The sequence below is a fragment of the Eumetopias jubatus genome, unplaced genomic scaffold, assembly GCF_037043125.1.
Source record: "Eumetopias jubatus isolate StellerSeaLion01/CBP00866 unplaced genomic scaffold, mEumJub1_p1.0 scaffold_2, whole genome shotgun sequence".
NCBI lineage: Eukaryota > Metazoa > Chordata > Mammalia > Carnivora > Otariidae > Eumetopias > Eumetopias jubatus.
In genome coordinates this window covers 202,440,824-202,459,677 of record NW_028274808.1, presented here as the reverse complement: position 1 = coordinate 202,459,677, position 18,854 = coordinate 202,440,824, and the positions used below count along the sequence as shown (strand labels likewise).

Below are 18,854 nucleotides of genomic sequence, written 5' to 3'. Positions count from 1 at the left end.
TACTTGGAGTTTGTTGAGCTTCTTGGATGTTAATATCCATGTATTTCATCAAATTCAGGGGGTTTCCAGCCATTTTTCTCCAAACACCCTCTCTGTGTATCCCTCTGCCCTGTCGGGGTCTAGCCCACTTCCCTTGGGGCTGAAGTCCTGTGTTGCTCTCATTCTGCCCTTGCTCTGTAGCCCCCTATTCTCCCAGGAATGGATAATGCAGCTTCCTCTGTGTCAGGCCCCTTAACTTAATTGCTGTGAGGACATTTCGCCAAAGCTTATCAGCAGCATCTCCAAAACAATGACCTCAGGCCAGGATTCAAATCTAACCCCATACATCCCAGGTGTGGGCCTTGGAGGCAAGTCTGGGAACATTTTCTTGACCCTGTCCCACCACACACACTTTCCCCCACTGGGGATTGCCCAGAAGTGGGGGAGGGTGTGCAGTTCCCTCCAGGAAAGTTACATCTCGGGAGAAGCCAAGTTTTTAACCCTCTGCCTGTGTCATGTGTTGAGCCCCCACTTCCCTCTCCAACTAGCCCTGCTTGACTGCTCCCCTTTATGAACACAAATCAGGGCCTGTCCGCCACAGTCATGGACACATCTCAGGGTCCTTCTCCTTCTGCATCTTGTCAGCCCACTCACACTCAGCAGTCAGAGCCACACTTTGAAAACTTAGGTCATGTCACTGGGTGGCCTCAGGGACACCCTGCAGTCCTTCTGGCTCTCCCCACCCCTTGCTCCATCCCAGCCATTGTCCCCCATAGGGGCCTTTACACCTGCAGGTCCCTCTGCCAGGAACACTGTTTCCATGCCTTTTGGGTCCTCTGCAGAGAGAGCTCCCCTGCCCTGAGTACCCCCACTTGAGCCCCACATTCCCTACCCAACCCTGCCTCCTGTATTTCCTCTGTATTCCCTACATCTCCTTGTAACAAGCCGTAGGACTGTTCATTCTACTCATGTTCTAACTCCCCCCTGCCCCCACTTAGACGTGAATTCTAAGACTCAGGGATTTTTGTCTGTTCTGCTGTCCATTTATCCCAGATCTAAACCAGACAATAAGTGTCATTCCAGCAAATGAATTGCCAGTGCTTAGGGAATAGGGACTACCTGGAAATGCATGGTTTCCAGCTCCTCAGACAGCACACATGTACTCTAAGACAGAGTTCTAACGTGGACTTCCAACGATGGACATCCATGCCTCAGTCATGTGCTTTGATTTCCTACTCAGACATCACCTAGTCCTAGTAGAAAGCAGTTTCTGACACCTCATACTATGAACAACATTTTTAAGAATGCTAATTTTAATTTGCACAAAGCACAGGGCTCTACCTCACAGCCCTTTTTGGGGAGAAAGGTAGAAAGATCTACCTTTCTCTCCAAAGAGACCAAACTTCGGCCAGTGATTAAAGACTGGCACCCACACAGTTTGCAGTTAAGCTTGGTGCCTGCTCCTTCTTTCTCTCCTCCTTGTGTTGCAGGAGAGCAGGTACCTGGGAATTAAAGTGGTTCTCATGCAGAACTTGTCCCTGCCTTCCTTAAACCTCAGCGGCTCTCCAGGGTCCTAACAACCCCTCAGCAGGGCTACGGCCCCTCAGACCTGCCCTCCATCCTCCAGTCAAGAACTACTGACCGCCCTTCTTGCAGACTCCACTCAGGGTCTCCTGTCAATCCCTTCCTGAAAGCAGCTAAGCCACTTTGGCAAGAGGTAACAGAAGCAACAAGGTAAACATTAGGTTCGGCCAGGAATGTCGGAATTTCTCCCTGATCTACTGCATCAAACTGACTGATCAGTTTTAGCTGAATGATTCCCACTGCCCAACCGTCCAGATTGTACCAAAAGCTAGATGAAGGGCCCCATTGGTGAGGACTCTGGCCTCTCCAACCTTCTAGGCTGCCCATGTGCCCATGGCCTGCTGGCTCACTGTGAAGACCAGAGGACACGCACTGCCCCTCCCAGGACAGGACAGTTTCAGAGGGCCATATAGACAGCATGCGTGCTCAACTGCTGGCCTCATATTCTTGTTATGTGAACAAGTGGAAATGCTCAGAAGTCAGGATATGTGAGTCTGGAAGCAACAGGGGGGGCTGGCATGCCTCTCCGCCCTGGGTAGTGCCAGCCGACTTTGTCAGTGAAGCCCCCACTGTGATATCGCTGGACACAGTTGGGAAGAGACGTGCTGTAGAACAGATCATCTTCCCACCATAAGTAACCTCAGAAGCATGGATAATAGTGAACTATAGTGAAATAACAAGGAAATAATGAGGTTGCATACTTATACCTTTGTCTTAACATAATTTTCTTAATTGTTAAGTTCACATCATTTAACTTTAATAATGGCTGGGTTTAATAACTGGCCCTCAAAATTCCTGATGATTGAACAACCAGCTCTCAGGAGCTTACCACTCAATAAGAGCCCTGGGAGCCAAGGCCGACCAGAGTTCACTGGGTCACCTTTCCTGTCTGCCCTCCACCTTCCAGGCATCCTGACACCTCCCTCCTGGAGTGTGAGTGTCAGGCTGGGCCTCAAAAGGCCAGCCTTCTCTTTCCAAAGGCTTTGCAAGCCTCTGTGTTGTCTGTCCCCAAATGCAGTTGGATGCCCCTTATTTCCAAAGTCAGCGGGGGACGCCTCACTGTTGCCCCCAGGTCTCTCATTTTGGAGCATGAATCCATGAAGGGCAACACCTCAGCACCCAGCTGACCATGGTTCCTGGTCACTCAATCACCTAGGGTTTGGTTCACATAACAAGTGGTGGTACTGTGTGCTGTGTGCTGAGGCTTAAGGACAAGAGGGGTGACCACTCCCCAGGGAGGGGTCCAGGCCCAGAAGATGAGGTGTGCATTGCACCCTGAAAGAGGGGACAGGGGAAAGACAGAGTCCTTTGGTGAGCCACACAAGGCCCTAGTCTGACTCAACAAGTTTCCTATATTTTAAAGACGAGATTTCACTTAAGAATCTGAGTTTCTAACTTGTCTTTAAAGTCTGAGGCCTGGGCACCTGGGTGGCTCAGTCGGTTAAGCGACTGCCTTCGGCTCAGGTCATGATCCCGGAGTCCCGGGATCGAGTCCCACGTCGGGCTCCCTGCTCAGCGGGGAGTCTGCTTCTCCCTCTGACCCTCCCCCCTCTCATGTGCACGCTCTCTCTCTCTCGCTCATTCTCGCTCTCTCAAATAAATAAATAAATAAAATCTTTAAAAAAAAAAAAGAAAAGAAAAAGTCTGAGGCCTGGAGTGCCTGGGTGGCACACTCTTGATTTCAGCTCAGGTCTTAATCTCAGCGTCGTGAGTTCAAGCCCCTCATTGGGCTCCACACTGGGTGTGGAGTCTGCTTTAAAAAAAAAAAAAAAGGAGGGGCGCCTGGGTGGCTCAGATGGTTAAGCATCTGCCTTCGGCTCAGGTCATGGTCCCGGGGTCCTGGGATCAAACCCCACATCGGGCTCCCTGTTCAGCGGGAAGTCTGCTTCTCCCTCTGCCTCTCCCCGTGCTTGTGCTGTCTTGCTTTCTGTCAAATAAATAAATAAAATCTTTAAAAAAAAAAAAAAAAAGAAAGAAAGAAAGAAAGTCTGAGGCCCATCCACTGGCCCTTATGGCGGCTCCCTGAGGGTTCTGGCCTGCTAATCTCTAGCAGGCAACATGGAGGGTGTCAGCCAGGGTCCGGGCCCTCCTTGGTCTGGAAGCTGGGGCAGAGAGAGGCTGTCCTGGGAACGTGATGAGCAGGAGCAGGTTCAGAAGCTCCCAGGTTGGGATCGAGGCAGTGGTTGAGAGGGTGTCCAGGAGGCCCAAACCACTGGAGATTCAGGAAGAACCAGCCCAGAGTGACACAGGACAGGCCCTGCATGAAGACAGCTAGATGAAGTTCCAGAACACTCCAGGGCTGGAGCTCAGAAGAGGCTGGCAGGGACGGGGAGGTGCTGTACTGACCAGGTGCTCTAAATTCTGACTGCACAGGTGTGTGCTGACATGAAATTTCATCCAGCTGTGTCCCACCTCACTTGCTTTCTGTGTGCTAGACTCAACTCAGAAAGCTAAAAAAGAAACAGGAAGAGAGAGGAAGGGCAGAGGCCCTTGGTGAGGTGCCTGAGCCCCTGTTTCCTCAGCCATACGAGAACCCGCTTCAAAGCACAGACCAGCACGTGATGACTAGTTCCTGGTCTGATGGGAGCAGGGGAGGGGCAGGGTGTGACAGGAGGCGCTCTGCCAGTAGGGAGGGATGGGACAAGGTGGGGAGTCAGGGAGAGTCTCCCTTAGGCAATATGCTGTGAGGTTACATGGCCTTCTCCTCCCCATTGTCTCCCTCCTGGGGAACAGGCTTTGGGCACCAAAGTATTCAGGTAGCTCAAAAATTAGATGTGCCGCCCAGACACACACCCCCTCCCTGCACTCCAGCAGGACCACGAGATCTCCAGCTGTCCTAGACATCTCTGAGCCCTGGCTTCCCCCCATTCTTACCTCTCTGGTGTGTGTTTCAGTCCTAACCAGGGCTCTGTACACAGAGGGCACTCAGGGAGTATCTGTGGGCTAGACACATGGATGATTAACACACTCATATACACACTTACACACACGCTCACACTCACACATGGACTCCTAAGAGCCAGGCACTCTTCTGAGAGCCTGACTCCTGTTCGACCATTCTTCCTCCCAGCATCCTGAGGGGAAAACATCATTATCCCCATTTTACAGGTGGGGAGACAGAGGTCTGGAAGTTGGCAGACCTTCCTAAGGTCACAGAGCTGAGGAGAAGCAGATCAGCACCCTTACTCACTGGTGTGGAGGAAAAGGGTGAAGAGTTCTACATCCAAGCCATTAGCCATGGAGAACTGGGGTGCTAAGCCAGCCGCTCAAAGGTGAAGGAGACACAGTGCAGTGCATGAGTGACACAGAGTCCTGCCCTCCCCTGCTATGCCTATGCCGACGTCCAGGTAGCATTTGGCACCAGGACGTGGAATTCAGACAGTCTGCCTTAGAACTTCGAACCTCACAGCCTTCCATGCAATCAACAAACACACAGGTTCGAGGTGCTCAGGTGCGAGGTACTGTGCTAGCCATGGACCTTCTGGCTTCGTGTGGTGGAGCGGGGAGACAATGAGATTGTGCCTCCATGAGGTCAGAATGAAAAGGTGTTGTAATGATCAGGTTTGGCAGGTGCTCAGGACAGGCCTCCCAAAGATGACTTTAGGCTGAGACTCAAAGATGAGGAAGCCCTGGAATGAGTGCTATGAAGACTGAGGACAGAGCTTATACAAAGGCCCTGTAGTCAGTCAGAGTGAGTGCTAAGGGCACATGGGAGTTCCTTGGAAAGCGATGGGCAGAGGGGGCAGGGCCAGGCCACCAGGAAAGTCTCCTCCACCAATGGAGAGTGGTGGGTGGGAAGAGGTCTCCATGAGCCTTGTGCACTAATGGAGAGCATTAGGGTTAAGCTGCCTCCTGGTGAGAGCACTCCAGGGCAAGTGGGGTCTCCAGAGCAAAAGGTGGGGAGCTGCAGAGGGCCTGAGAAGGGCTGGCAGGAGGGGAGCCATGCAAGGAAGAATCATGGTGGCTGGGAAGGCTTGGCACCAGGCAACACTTATTACAGGCCAGAAGATACGTGAGGTGTTGAGTGGGGCAGCCTAGAGGCACCTGTCTTTGGGCAGTGGCTAAGGAAACCGAGAAACTCGACCCAGGCAAGTGAGGGGAGAGCCTCACGGAGTTCATCTGACCCTGGCCAGTGATCCTGGACAGCAGCTTGGGGTTCAGTTGTGGGTCGATGACCTGGGGAGGGCCTGGCCAAGGCTTCATGGAGCATGTCATTGAACTGTCAGTCTCAACTCATTTTGTGGCATCCAAAATGTGCTGAATCCATGCTCTCAAAACCCAGCTTCTCAAGGCTTATTAAGGAAGGCAGATTGGTCAGTTTTGCCTTTAAATTTTAATGCATTCACTTTCACTCAATAACCCAGCCTGAGGCCAACACCAGACAGTAGGTGGCAATGATGTGGCCAAAGCTTGGAGGATTTACCTTCCAATAGGTTTCAGGGCACCTGGGTCAAGGAGCAGGTAATCATGTGCTTGGATGAAACCGCGGGTGATGACACTCTGTGGAAATGCTGTTGGGAGGGGCACCATCAACCAGCGTCCTCTGGAGCTCTGTGGTCAGATGATGTGCACATGTGTGCTGGGTGTCACATAGGTGTGTGGGGGGGGTATGGGCACAGGTTCACAGGTGTGCCCCCCAGGTGCTGCTGTGGTCACACAGGTGTGTGTGGGGGAAGGATGGCCACAGGCGCACAGGTATGCGCCCCCCAGGTGCTGCTGTGGTCACCCAGGTGTGTGTGTCGCCATAGGCTCAAAGGTGTGACCCCAGGTGCTACTGTGGTCACACAGGTGTGTGTGGGGGGTGGCCACAGGCTCACAGGTGTCCCCCCCCCAGGTACTGCTGTGATTACTCTGGTGTGTGGGAGGGAGGGATGGCCACAGGCTCACAGTTGTCCCCCCCCAGGTGCTGCTGTGGTCACCCACCTGTGTGTGGGGGAGAGGTGGCCATAGGCTCATAGGTGTCCCCCCCCAGGTGCTGCTGTGGTCACACAGGTGTGTGTGGGGGAGGGGGTGGCCACAGGCTCACAGGTGTTTCCCCCCCCAGGTGCTGCTGTGATTACCCAGGTGTGTGGGAAGGAGGGATGGCCACAGGCTCACAGGTGTTCCCCCCCAGGTGTTGCTGTGGTCACACAGGTGTGTGGTGGGGAGGGATGGCCACAGGCTCACAGGTGTCCCCCCCAGGTGCTGCTATGATTACCCAGGTGTGTGGGAGGGAGGGATGGCCACAGGTTCACAGGTGTTCCCCCCCCAGGTGCTGCTGTGGTCACACAGGTGTGTATGTGTGTGTGTGTGTGGTCACAGGCTCACAGGTATGACCCCAGGTGCTACTGTGGTCACACAGGTGTGTGTGGGGGGGATGGCCACAGGCTCACAGGTGTCCCCCCCAGGTGCTGTTGTGATTACCCAGGTGTGTGGAAGGGAACGGATGGCCACAGGCTCCTATATGTTCCCCCCCCAGGTGCTGCTGTGGTCACCCAGGTGTGTGTGTGGGGGAGGGGTGGCCACAGGCTCACAGGTGTGACCCCGGGTACTACTGTGGTCACCCAGGTGTGTGTGTGTGTGTGTGTGTGTGTGTGTGTAGCCACAGGCTCACAGCTGCACCCCCCTCCAACAGGTGCTGCTGTGGTCAGCTAACAAGGTGTTTGAGGAACTGACAGACATCGAGAGGCAGTTCCACAAGGCCTTCTACACCGTGCGGGCCTATCTGAACTGTGACCGGTATTCGGTGGGCCTCCTGGACATGACCAAGGAGAAGGTGAGGCCTCAGTGCTCCACGGGCCTCCTGGCCAGCCTCGTCCTGCTCCTGTGTTGACTCACTGACTCTGTCCCTTCTCTTCTCTGCTCAGGAATTCTTTGACGTGTGGCCTGTGCTAATGGGAGAAGCCCAACCGTACTCAGGCCCACGCACACCCGATGGCCGTGTGAGTCATGGTGGAGGGGGGACAGGCCCAGCCCACATACCTCGGTTTCCCTGGCTCCAACTCCAACTCCAGGGTGGGAAGGGGCCTGTCCCAGCCTGACTGAGAGTGGGAGAGGGAGGGCTATGGGAAGGGTGTGGGGCGGTGGGGACAGACGGTTGTGGGCGGGCTGGCTACCTGTCTGCTCTGGAGGGCAGGCTCTGAGTGCTTGTCTGCTGTCTCCCCTGACTCCAGCCCATGCCCTGGGGCCGGGTGGGGGCAGGTGCAGGTCTCCTGATGAGGTTCATCAGCCCAGTGGGAACGACCAGCACCTGTCCTTCTGCTGCCCCACCCTTAAATCCCTGTAGCATCTCCCCTGTGGGACCATGTATACGTGTGTGTGCAGTGTGTGTGCACACCTGTGTGCATGTGTATGAGAAAGGCAGAGTGACAAGTACATGGGAGCATGGGCAGATATCTCTGCCACTTATTGTACATCCAGTCTGGTACACACTACCCAGCCCAGCCATGCTTCAGTCTCCCCACTGGTCACAAGGGGGTGATAACTGGGCCTTCTTCACAGGGTTGTGTGCCAAGTCCCTGCTCATGGCTTGGCTGTGACCATGACTTGTCACAGTTGTGTGTTTGTGTGTGTGTGTGTGTACTGGCCTGGGTGTGCATACATGTGGAGTATGGGGCCCAGTTTGTGTGTGGGCTTGAGTGGGACACAGATGGAATGAGGACAAGTGTAAACCAAACGTGTAATGTGTGTCCCTGGAGTGTCAGTGATGGTCTGCATGTGTGTACATAAAGTGCATGTGAGGTTGTGTGTAACTACGTGGGTGTGGTGTATGCTCTGTGTGCACGTCCATGTGTGCACGTGAGGCTGTGCGTAACCACGTGGGTGTGGTGTATGCTCTGTGTGCACCTCCATGTGTGCACGTGAGGCTGTGCATAACCACGTGGGTGTGGTGTACGGTCTGTGTGCACCTCCATGTGTGCACGTGAGGCTGTGCATAACCACGTGGGTGTGGTGTACGCTCTGTGTGCACCTCCATGTGTGCACGTGAGGCTGTGCGTAACCACGTGGGTGTGGTGTACGCTCTGTGTGCACGTCCATGTCTGGGTCGGACACCTGGGAGCTCCTCTCACCCTCAGGGAGGTTCCCACTGGGGAGCTGGCCCAGGGAGCCCCTCACAACTGCTGTGGTCCATTTCACAGGAAATCGTCTTCTACAAAGTCATCGACTATATCCTACATGGCAAGGAAGATATCAAGGTCATCCCGTAAGTGCCAGGGTTTTAGGATAAGCATCACCTGAGGGCAGAGCACCCTCGGACCCGTGCTGGGCTGGCTTTGGGGATTTATCACAATGGATCAGCAGCCTCTGGCATGGCCCCTCACACGGTGGTGCTCCCTATGCTGTAGGACGAGGCAGAACGGGATGGGGAGGGAGGCACCATGGATGTCCAGAGTGGACTTCCAGAGGCCCAGGTGAGCTATCCAGGTGGACCTGTCAACAGTAACTGACCTTTGAGCCCCTCAGGGTCTCATCTTAGCTCACCCAGACACCCAGGCAGGTGGAGCCCCCAGAAGGCACACCCCATAGGGCAGGTAGAAGGGGATGTCCACCCCAGTGGAAGCACAGCTGGGCTGAGGGAAGGGCAGGGCTCCAAACTAGAGAGACTAGGGACAGGTGTTGGCCATTCCTCACTCTATAGCTGAATGGCCATGTGACCCCAGACCCTATAAGGCTGTCAGGACCCCACCCTGCAGGTTCCACCAAGTGACTAGGATCCAGGTGTTAGGCCTGCAGGACAGGTGACTGGCACTGAGCTCCAGGGGCTGGATTGAAGAGTGGGGCCCCCAGTGAGGGAGGGGTCTCCTAAAGAGTGAGGGGCCTCAGCATAGGCAGAGGAAGGATAAAACAGCACAGACACCCCCAAACCTCACCCCTGGCCTCCTCCTACTCTCCCTGAATCCACTACCTGCTAGCCTTCCCGCCCCACCCAGAGCTCAGGAAAGGGAATAAACATTAACACACACACTGAGCCAAAATCTACACACATACATCGAACAACCCTTCCACCATCTGACCCTGTGTTCTCTTCCCCAGCACACCCCCAGCTGATCACTGGGCCCTGGCCAGTGGCCTTCCAACCTACGTGGCAGAAAGTGGCTTTGTGAGTCTGCTGAGGCCCTGCCCTTGCCTGGTGCCCCGGCCCTTCCTGCCGGTCTGCGCACCTCTGCCAGCTCCCAGATGCCCTGCTTCACCTACTTAGAGCTCATCGGGCTGGGTAGTCTTTTTTAGAATCATATCGTACGTTGGGCTGCTTCAGGTGAATTTTTCCTGATCCTCTTTCAGATCTGTAACATTATGAATGCCCCCGCCGACGAAATGTTCAAATTTCAGGTATCTATCCATTCATTAACAGAAAGTGTGTTGTACTTAGGGAAGAAGATATTGTGGCTCAGAAATGATGGACTGAATTCGTTTTCGCTCCTTGAGAAACAACCTCAAAATCTCAGGGGCTAACAGCAGCAAACACGCACTTCCGGGCACAGGTCTGTGGCTGGTGGGGCGGGGCCAGGCCACAACGAGCTTTTCAGGTCTGCTCCTTGCTCCTCCTCTGGGGACGTGTGACCAGAGCAGGCTTTTTTCTGGAGGAGACTGAGAGTCCAGTGGGCCAATGAAACTGGCCCTGGTCTCTACAGCTCTTCCAGGAACTGGCCACTGTCCACATTTTACTGGCCAAGTGTCAGTGGAATGTGAAATGGGAACAGCTGCATAATCTGTGGGGCCCAGCAGAATGGAATACAATAATTCAACAACTATTAAGAACATTAAGAGCATGGAGGCAAAGATTCAATCGAGCGTGGGAGCCTTCTAAGAGAGGGATCCTGTGTGACCGCAGAACTCACACCATAAAACCACCCTGGTGGGCATATAGGCTCAGCTTCGGCTAGCGGGAGAAGTCACAACACAAACCCATGGACAGAGAGCTCTCATGCATGGGGGTAGTGAGCAGACAGGAAGAGTGACCCAGTCACCACAGTTGGAGGGCAGAAGAAATGAGATTCGTGCTTGCTGGGTGACAAGCCTGGGCCAGAGCCAGACCCAGAGTAGTGGGCATCTCTGGATGCCTTTCCCTGCAGGAAGAGCCTCTGGACGACTCGGGGTGGATCATCAAGAATGTCCTCTCCATGCCCATTGTCAACAAAAAGGAAGAGATCGTGGGGGTTGCAACATTCTACAACAGGAAAGACGGGAAGCCTTTTGATGAGCAGGATGAAGTCCTCATGGAGGTAAACACCTGTCACAGGTGCGGCTCTTGGAGGCGACACCTGTGTGATGGCATGGGACACACCTATGTGGAGTCCCTTCCTATCATCTGCTTTAGCACTCGACCCAGCATGGGGGCAAGGGGGAGCCGTGAGGGGTCATTCCTGGAGACCCCTTAAAAGCACTCAGTGCCCTGGGGCGGCCCTCCACACGCCAGGACACAGGGCCTGGTGCACAGCAGGTGCTGTCAGGGTGATGACGCTACTGGTCTGTCTGCAGTCCCTCACTCAGTTCCTGGGCTGGTCGGTGCTGAACACAGATACCTACGACAAGATGAACAAGCTGGAGAACCGCAAGGACATCGCCCAGGACATGGTTCTGTACCACGTGAGATGTGACAAGGACGAAATCCAGCTGATCCTGGTACCACTCCTGTCATGCCCTGGTCCCAGTGGGGAGGCAGGGTGACCCCGCAGTCAGGGCATATCCTGTGGTCGGAGAGCCGAGCCAATCCTGCAGTTCCACATGCTCTGCACGGCCAGGGGCAGTCCTTCCCCTGTGTCCTCAGCCGCGAGCAGGGTCAGCTGCAAGCAGGGAGCGATCAGAGCCCTCCGGGTCAGGCTGTGTGAGGACTCCACCAGTTGTCCCTGTGGACAACTTAGAACAGTGCCAGAGAGGCAGGGAGGGACACACAGGAAATGGTAGCCACTATCACTTCTCCCGGAAGCTAGAAGCTCCAGCTGGGGCTTCCAGAGGCAACTGCTGTCTCGTGTCAGATGTCACCCTGTCCCGCCCTCACGAGGGCTGTGGGTAACGCCGTCACCCTGTCCCGCACTCACGAGGGCTGTGGGTAACGCCGTCACCCTGTCCCGCCCTCACGAGGGCTGTGGGTAACGCCGTCACCCTGTCCCGCACTCACGAGGGCTGTGGGTAACGCCGTCACCCTGTCCCGCACTCACGAGGGGTATAGCTGACATTCACTCGGTCTCAACACATCTGTCTTCTCTCGTAGCCAACAAGGGAACGCCTGGGGAAGGAGCCTGCTGACTGTGAGGAGGATGAGCTGGGGACAATCTTGGTCAGAATCTGACTCCCACCCCTCAGGTGGAGACTGGAGGGGCCTGAGGGTCGGGGGAGACTTCCTCATTCCTAGGAGACCTGAGCATGTCGTCTGATGTTTGCTGCTGTCTGCGTAGCCCTGTGCCTGGGTCCGTGTGCGTGTGTGTATGTGTGCGTGTGTGTGTGTGATCTCTTTATGTGCGTGTCTTTGCACCTGTCTCCCTGACAATACCTCTGTTCTTGTGGGGGGGCCATGGGTGGGGGCTGAGCCACAGGGCATGTGAGTGGCCAGCCACAGTCCAGAGCCACTGGAAGGACAGATGTCAACACACTCCTGGGACATCTGAGGCTGGACAAAGGATCCTGGGAAGGGAAGAGAAAAGCCCGCCTCCCTCAGCTCCACAATCCCTCCCACAGAAGGAAGTGTTGCCAGGACCCACCAAGTTCGACATCTATGAGTTCCACTTCTCTGATCTGGAGTGCACAGAGCTGGAGCTGGTCAAATGCGGCATCCAGATGTACTACGAGCTGGGCGTGGTCCGAAAGTTCCAGATCCCTCAGGAGGTGGGGGTGGGAGGCCGTGGTGAAGGGTCCCAGATCCACTAGCGGGTGGGGGACCATGGTGAACAGTCCCAGATCCACTGGGAGGTGGGGAATGGTCAGGGGTCTCAGATCCACCAGGAGATACGGGGTTGTGGTGAAGGGTCCCAGATCCACTAGAGGGTGGGGGACCATGGCGAAGGGTCCCAGATCCACTAGAGGGTGGGGGACCATGGCGAAGTGTCCCCGATCCACTGGGAGGTGGTGGGCCATGGTGAAGGGTCCCAGATCCACTGAGAGGTGGGGGGCCATGGTGAAGCGTCCCAGATCCACCAGGGGGTGGGGGGCCATGGTGAAGGGTCCCAGATCACTGGGAGGTAGAATTCGGACATGGTTGGGGCGGTCCCAAATCCCCCAAGAGGTGGGAGAGATGTGGTCAGAGGTCCTAGGTCCTACACAAAGTTTGGGGACAGCCATGTTCATTACAGAATACACACAGCAACTGTGCCTAGAATAAATGACTGAATGTATCGATGGGTAGAATGATGGATAGAACATTTGGTAAATGGTTGTTCCAGACAAGTTGATCAAGTGCACCATTGGGCCCTAGTGGGGTTTTGGCGTGGCGTGGAGAGGATATAGGAGCCCATGAGATGTGCAGAAAGCAAAGGGCATCCTCTTGGTTTGAATGCAGAGAGCCCCGCAGAGGTCATCCCAGGGAGGAGGGGTGGCCCTTCCAGCTCTGCCCTGAGCCCTGCTGCTTTCCCATAGTTCTCTGGCTGTTGTGCTGTCTTCACCTTCACCCTTCAGGGAGCATCTGCTTCCCCACCATGCAAGTGAGGAAACCATGCTTCCTCGTGCCCCCCTGAGAACAGGTGCAGCACGCTGGCATTTTCAAAAGAAATTTTACTAAATACTAAAGGAAAACACAAAAGAAAAAAGTAGACAAATGATTAATAGAATTTTTTAAAATTTCAGAATCATTTTCTGGCACTAAAAGTCACAGTGGAAGCAGTAAGATGCTCCTTTGGCACACATCCTGTTGTCCAGAAAGACTGCCCTGCTAGAAAAGGCTCACACCCCTGGGGCCTGCCCCTCGATCTCTGGACCCTTAGCCAACATTTTATTTCTCCATCGTCCATGCCAAGTGCCCACACATTGTGCCCCATTCAAACACCCTTGCCTAAAACAGACCTTTTCTTCTAAAACATCCCATACCCCTTGCCTGGGGTCCTCCTCCCAATTTTGGGCTGGGCAATAGGTTGGAGGCCCCATGAATGCTGGAGCTGTTCTTAGCTTTGACCCTGGCCCCATCAGGCCGCCCCTCGTCCACCCCGCAGGTGTCAAGCAAGGTACCTCCCACCCAGGAGGGTGGTCAGGGGCCAGCAGTGAATCGCTGGGACAGGAAGGGTCATGGGGCCCTCGCGTACAGGAGTGAGCAGGGCTTTCACACCAAACTATTAGCATGTTTGGTGCTCAGAGCCCGTGTTTCTCCCGACTCCCCTCAGGTCCTGGTGCGGTTTCTGTTTTCCGTGAGCAAAGGGTACCGGAGAATCACCTACCACAACTGGCGCCATGGCTTCAATGTGGCCCAGACCATGTTCACGCTACTCATGGTGCGTGTCCCAGCAGGGACGTGACAGATGCCGCCCTAACCACCCCCCCCCCACCTGCTATCTGGTCAGGCTTGTGAAGGCCCTCCCGGAGCTTGGGGTTGCGGGGCTCCTCTGCGTGGGAGGTGGGGGCCTTCAAGGGCAGAGGAGTCAAGGATATGCATCCGCCTGGGACTGGCACACCCCCAGCCCGGGAGTAATGGAGGGCACCTGGGCTGGGGAGGGGCGGCAGGGCGAGGCCCAGATCCCTCCCCCACCCTGCTTGCCTGCGCCGTGGAGCAGGGCAGGGAGGGAGGAGGAGGGTGTTGGCAGCTGTAGGTGCCCGTGTCCTCAGACGGGGAAGCTGAAGAGCTACTACACAGACCTGGAGGCCTTCGCCATGGTGACCGCCGGCCTGTGCCACGACATCGACCACCGTGGCACCAACAACCTGTACCAGATGAAGTAGGCAACACAGCTGGGCGCCCGGCTCGCTCTGTGGGAGACTTTGTCACAGCGGCCCAGGGAGGGGCCTGCCTAGAGCTCACTGAGGGTGGGAGTGCCCCGTCCCTGGCGAGGAGGGAAGTTCAGGGGGCCCAGGAGCCACAACCAGCCTCTCTGGGGGCTTCTGGCCAAACTGTGATTTTAATAAAACCTCTGTAACAGATCCCAGAATCCCTTAGCCAAGCTCCATGGTTCCTCAATTTTGGAACGGCATCACCTAGAGTTCGGGAAGTTCCTGCTCTCCGAGGAGGTTCGTGTCCCATTCCTCACTCGGGGTATTTCTCCGTATTTCTGACTGACCATCGCCTGCACCACTGGCCCTCCCCCGGCCAGGCGCTGAGGATGCCACAGGGCGTTCTGACCAGCGAGCCAGGCCCCGCGGGGGCTGGAGGGAGGGTCAGCGGCGATGGGTTGGATTTGAACTTGGAAATGCACCCACCGTGGGGTGGGGTGGGCTCAGGGGTCAGGCAGTGGTGGGGAGGGCGTGCAAGGCCAGCTGGGTCTGGTGCCCACGACCTGCCACCTGCCGGTAGGAGCAGGCCAGCAACGTGCCAGGGTCAGACAGACAGATCCTGGGAGGGGGCAGGGACAGACTGGGAACCTAACCCTTCCCGCAGTCCCTGAACATCTACCAGAACCTGAACCGGCGACAGCACGAGCACGTGATCCATCTCATGGACATAGCCATCATTGCCACAGACCTGGCACTCTACTTCAAGTGGGTGGCCGCCCCGTGGGGAGGCAGGACGGGAGCCTGGCTGGGGGGTGGGGTAGGGACCTGGGGCTCCTAGAAGACCCTTGCCAGCCCAGCAGCCCCACAGGGCCTGAGCTCTTTGCCTCGGTTTCTCTCCTAGAACGTGGGTGGGGTTAGGATCAAGGAGGAGGGGTGTCCTGCATGGGGTTAGAGGGTGGGGGTCGACTCTCTCTCTTTGTTCCTGGGGTTCAGGAAGAGGACAATGTTCCAGAAGATTGTGGATGAGTCTAAGAACTATGAGGACAAGAAGAGCTGGGTGGAGTACCTGTCCCTGGAGACAACGCGGAAGGAGATAGTCATGTGAGCTATGATGGGGTGGGGGCGTCAGGAACCATCTCTGTGCTGGTTAATCCTCAACCCCCCCCCACCAAACGAGGAGACCCCAGGCCCCCGAATGAGCCACAACAAGAACAGCTCATCTCTAAACGGCTTTGATAAATCATCACAATAATTGCTCCATCTTACTTGCTCCTCATTTTCAGGGGAGACAGTACAGGATTTGGGGTCAGAGAGCCCATTTCCTTAGTTTGTGGATTTGGCAATAATTTACTTATTCATGAACCTTCACTGATACATCTCCAAAATGGAGATTCAGAACTATGGTTCTCCTCCAGGGCTGTCCCAGAGGTCCAACAAGGAAAAATGTGTAAATCATGGGCACTTGGAGCTGCCCAATAAAGACTTGGTTTTAGTTTGTGGCAGCAAGGGGGAGAGGGAGGTCATGTATGAGTGGTGGGTTGGAGTGGGTGTGTAAATGAGAGGTCTACTACTGGAAGGGGTGCCCAGAGGGGGAGGGGGAGGGGAGGGAGGGAGGCCAGCTTGGGCACGCCTTGAGCTTCATCTGCCTGCAGGGCAATGATGATGACTGCCTGTGACCTGTCCGCCATCACCAAGCCCTGGGAAGTCCAGAGCAAGGTCAGAAGCTATGCAGACCCCCACCTCTTGTCATTGCCTCTTGAGATTGCCTCTAGGGGAAGCCTGAGAAGGGGGGACAGAACCTTCATTTGCAAGTAGTACTGAGAGCTGCCCCCTGCTCTGGGGCTGGGCTCACGGCCGCCACATTGGAAAGCACCATTGTGCTCACTGTGCATCAGGCCCAGCCTGAAGAGTAGGGGTCCCAGAGGGTCTGGGGGCAGAGACTGAGGGCACAGAGGCTCCTGGCAGGAGCCTCCTTTGTCAACTTCTGACCAAACGCTGAACTCCACAGGATGACTGCCTTTTATGTCCACCTCCCCCCCCCCCCGCCAGGTTGCTTTGCTGGTGGCAGCTGAGTTCTGGGAACAAGGTGACTTGGAAAGGACAGTTCTGGATCAGCAGCCCATTGTGAGTGTTACTTCCAGAATCTTCTACCCCTAGTGTGGTTCTTGGGAACCTCAGCTTTGCTTGGTACAAACATAGGGCCCCTGGGGATTTGGGGTCCCAGGACCTCAGTCTCACTTTGTGGGATAGGTCATGTGACATGAGCTGAGCGTAAATTTAGGTGGCTCGGGATCTGGGTAAAGTTGTAGAAAAAAACAGGGTTTGGATAAAGCTGTGAGGCCCATGCTGAAACGGAAAGTCATTGTCAAAAGTGGCCGAGGCAGGCTGTGGCCCATCATCTGGGGCCTCCACGGCCCAGGCAGCTCCACAGTGAACCTCAGCCAGGCTGCAAGCTGCTCCAGGAAGGCCTTCAAGTGGGGAGAGTACGGTGCCAGAGAGGGCCAGCGGCTGGAGTCCAGGGGCCCCCACCATGATAGGTGGAAGATGCTGAGATCTTCGGGCCAGCAATGTGGGGCCAGGGATGTGCTGCTGGACCACCACGGCACCTGCATAGGATCCAAGCGGACAAGGACAGCAGAGCATGTCTAACAGCAGGTGGAAGGGATGGAAAGGGGGTTTGTTTTACAAGTCAACTCCAGTCAGTGGATAGCTGCCTGATCACAGAGTGGAGAAGGCTTTGGGGCCAGGGACAGCCTGCAGGGAAGGGTGTCCTGACCAACCAGCCAGGTCCCTTGGGGACAGGGCAGGCCTCTAGTTCCTGCATGGCTCACCGTTGCTACGTGGAGCTCCAGACAGTGGGTAGCTATGAAGGATAAACCTGCGAGGAGCAGCTCAGGGGGTCTGGAGTGTATGTGGACACCAAGGATAGCCCCTCCAAGGGCGTCTGGAGTTTGCCCCCACAGGGCTCTCACGCCAGGTCTTGAGTTAGCACCATGGAGAGCTCCCAAGGATGTGGGAGGAAGGGGCTCAGGGGACCTGAAACTAGGGAGCCTCATGGTGGACTCAGCCCTGGAACTACCAGATGGCTCGGAGCGGGGAGGGGCATCCTGGCTGCCCCCTTTCAAGGGCCAGCATCTATCAAGGCAGGCTAAGCCCCAAGACCAGAGGCTCCACCTTCATCCCATGGACACTGCTTCATCTGTGTCTCTGTGGACATGTTCATCTGAGCTGGGTGGGGCTGAGTGAGTCCTGCGGGCTCAGAGGAGGTATCTCTGCTCCCCCCACAAGCCAATGATGGACCGGAACAAGGCAGCGGAGCTCCCCAAACTACAGGTTGGCTTCATCGACTTTGTGTGCACATTCGTGTACAAGGTGAGCAGGGTGGTGCGGGGCCTGGCTAGGCTCACAGGAGGAAGGGGGTTGCTGGTGTGGGTTCACCCAATGGCCTGGCCTGCCATAGCCCCCATCTCATCCTTGTACTTAAAATCTGAAATCCTCAGTGTCACCCCAAGGAGTCCCTTCCCACCTTCCCCTAACCAGTTCCTCAGAAGCTCGTCATGCTTCCCCACAGGTCTCCACCCTCTGGGAGGTCCTCCCACTCACCATGAGGTCTCACCTCACATGTCCCTTCCCCAAACCCCATCTAGGGCACCCCCGCTCGTGGCCTGCAGTTTATCTGCAGGTGCCTTTGTTCAGTGCCTGTGAACCCAGGAGGACAGGGATGGGTCCACCCGTCACAGCCGGGAATGCCTCACCCAGCAAACACATGTTGCACATGAGAGACCAGGGAACACTGTGCCGAGGATGCGTGTGCTGTGACATCATAGCCCAGAGGACCGTTCAGGGAGCGTGTCGGGGGGTCTGACTGCAGAGCCCCTCCCGAGTGATGCCCATAGGCTCCACTCCATCCCGTCCTGGGGACTGTGAGGAGGAGGTTGTCTGCTTCTGAGTAAAGTTACCCCCGACTGGACCAGTCCCACTCCCCACCTTGACCGCCACGGTGCCTGGGCTTCCCCTTACTGGAACCCCAGCGCCCTTTGCTGCCCCCTCAGTGGGGCTGTAAGTGCTGAGAAGGGAGGCGGGACCGGGATGGACAGCCCAGTCCTGAAGCTCACAGGTCGCAGCCCCACCACAGCGCTCCCCTCTCACTGCCTCTTCCCCAAGCCCATCCACACACTCCAGGGCTCACGTGTGTGTTTGTGGGTGTATGTATGTGTGACGTACGTACAAGAGACCAGAGAAGGGGCTGCAAGGCCGGCGTGTCTGCCCAAGTCTTCCCACCCCCTCTGCCAAGGGACTCCCCTTCTGCCATTGATATTTTCTACTCCATTCTTGGGGTCCTCGCCCCACTAAGACCATCTGTGCCCTCCCCACCCTCTCTTCTCCGTTTCCTGGGCTTTGCTGGGAAAGTGACATCTCAGTGGCCTTCCCTTCTCCCTCAGACAGGACCCCCCCCCCCAGGT

At 55.9% G+C, this 18,854-nt stretch overlaps 1 protein-coding gene across 2 annotated transcripts in view; it reads left to right on the top strand.

The window, feature by feature from the left end:
- Positions 1 to 18,854, top strand: part of PDE6B (phosphodiesterase 6B) — a 34,737-nt gene that overhangs the window by 14,331 nt on the left and 1,552 nt on the right. For both annotated transcript variants that reach the window (XM_088020888.1, XM_088020889.1), the window contains exons 4-20: positions 7,178 to 7,318; positions 7,410 to 7,484; positions 8,682 to 8,746; positions 9,577 to 9,643; positions 9,826 to 9,873; positions 10,617 to 10,766; positions 11,023 to 11,166; positions 11,756 to 11,821; positions 12,220 to 12,366; positions 13,851 to 13,958; positions 14,290 to 14,399; positions 14,601 to 14,688; positions 15,056 to 15,156; positions 15,385 to 15,492; positions 16,044 to 16,107; positions 16,441 to 16,515; positions 17,680 to 17,763. In XM_088020888.1, the coding sequence (XP_087877014.1) occupies positions 7,178 to 7,318; positions 7,410 to 7,484; positions 8,682 to 8,746; positions 9,577 to 9,643; positions 9,826 to 9,873; positions 10,617 to 10,766; positions 11,023 to 11,166; positions 11,756 to 11,821; positions 12,220 to 12,366; positions 13,851 to 13,958; positions 14,290 to 14,399; positions 14,601 to 14,688; positions 15,056 to 15,156; positions 15,385 to 15,492; positions 16,044 to 16,107; positions 16,441 to 16,515; positions 17,680 to 17,763 (1,641 nt within the window). The remainder of the gene's footprint in view (positions 1 to 7,177; positions 7,319 to 7,409; positions 7,485 to 8,681; positions 8,747 to 9,576; positions 9,644 to 9,825; positions 9,874 to 10,616; positions 10,767 to 11,022; positions 11,167 to 11,755; positions 11,822 to 12,219; positions 12,367 to 13,850; positions 13,959 to 14,289; positions 14,400 to 14,600; positions 14,689 to 15,055; positions 15,157 to 15,384; positions 15,493 to 16,043; positions 16,108 to 16,440; positions 16,516 to 17,679; positions 17,764 to 18,854) is intronic.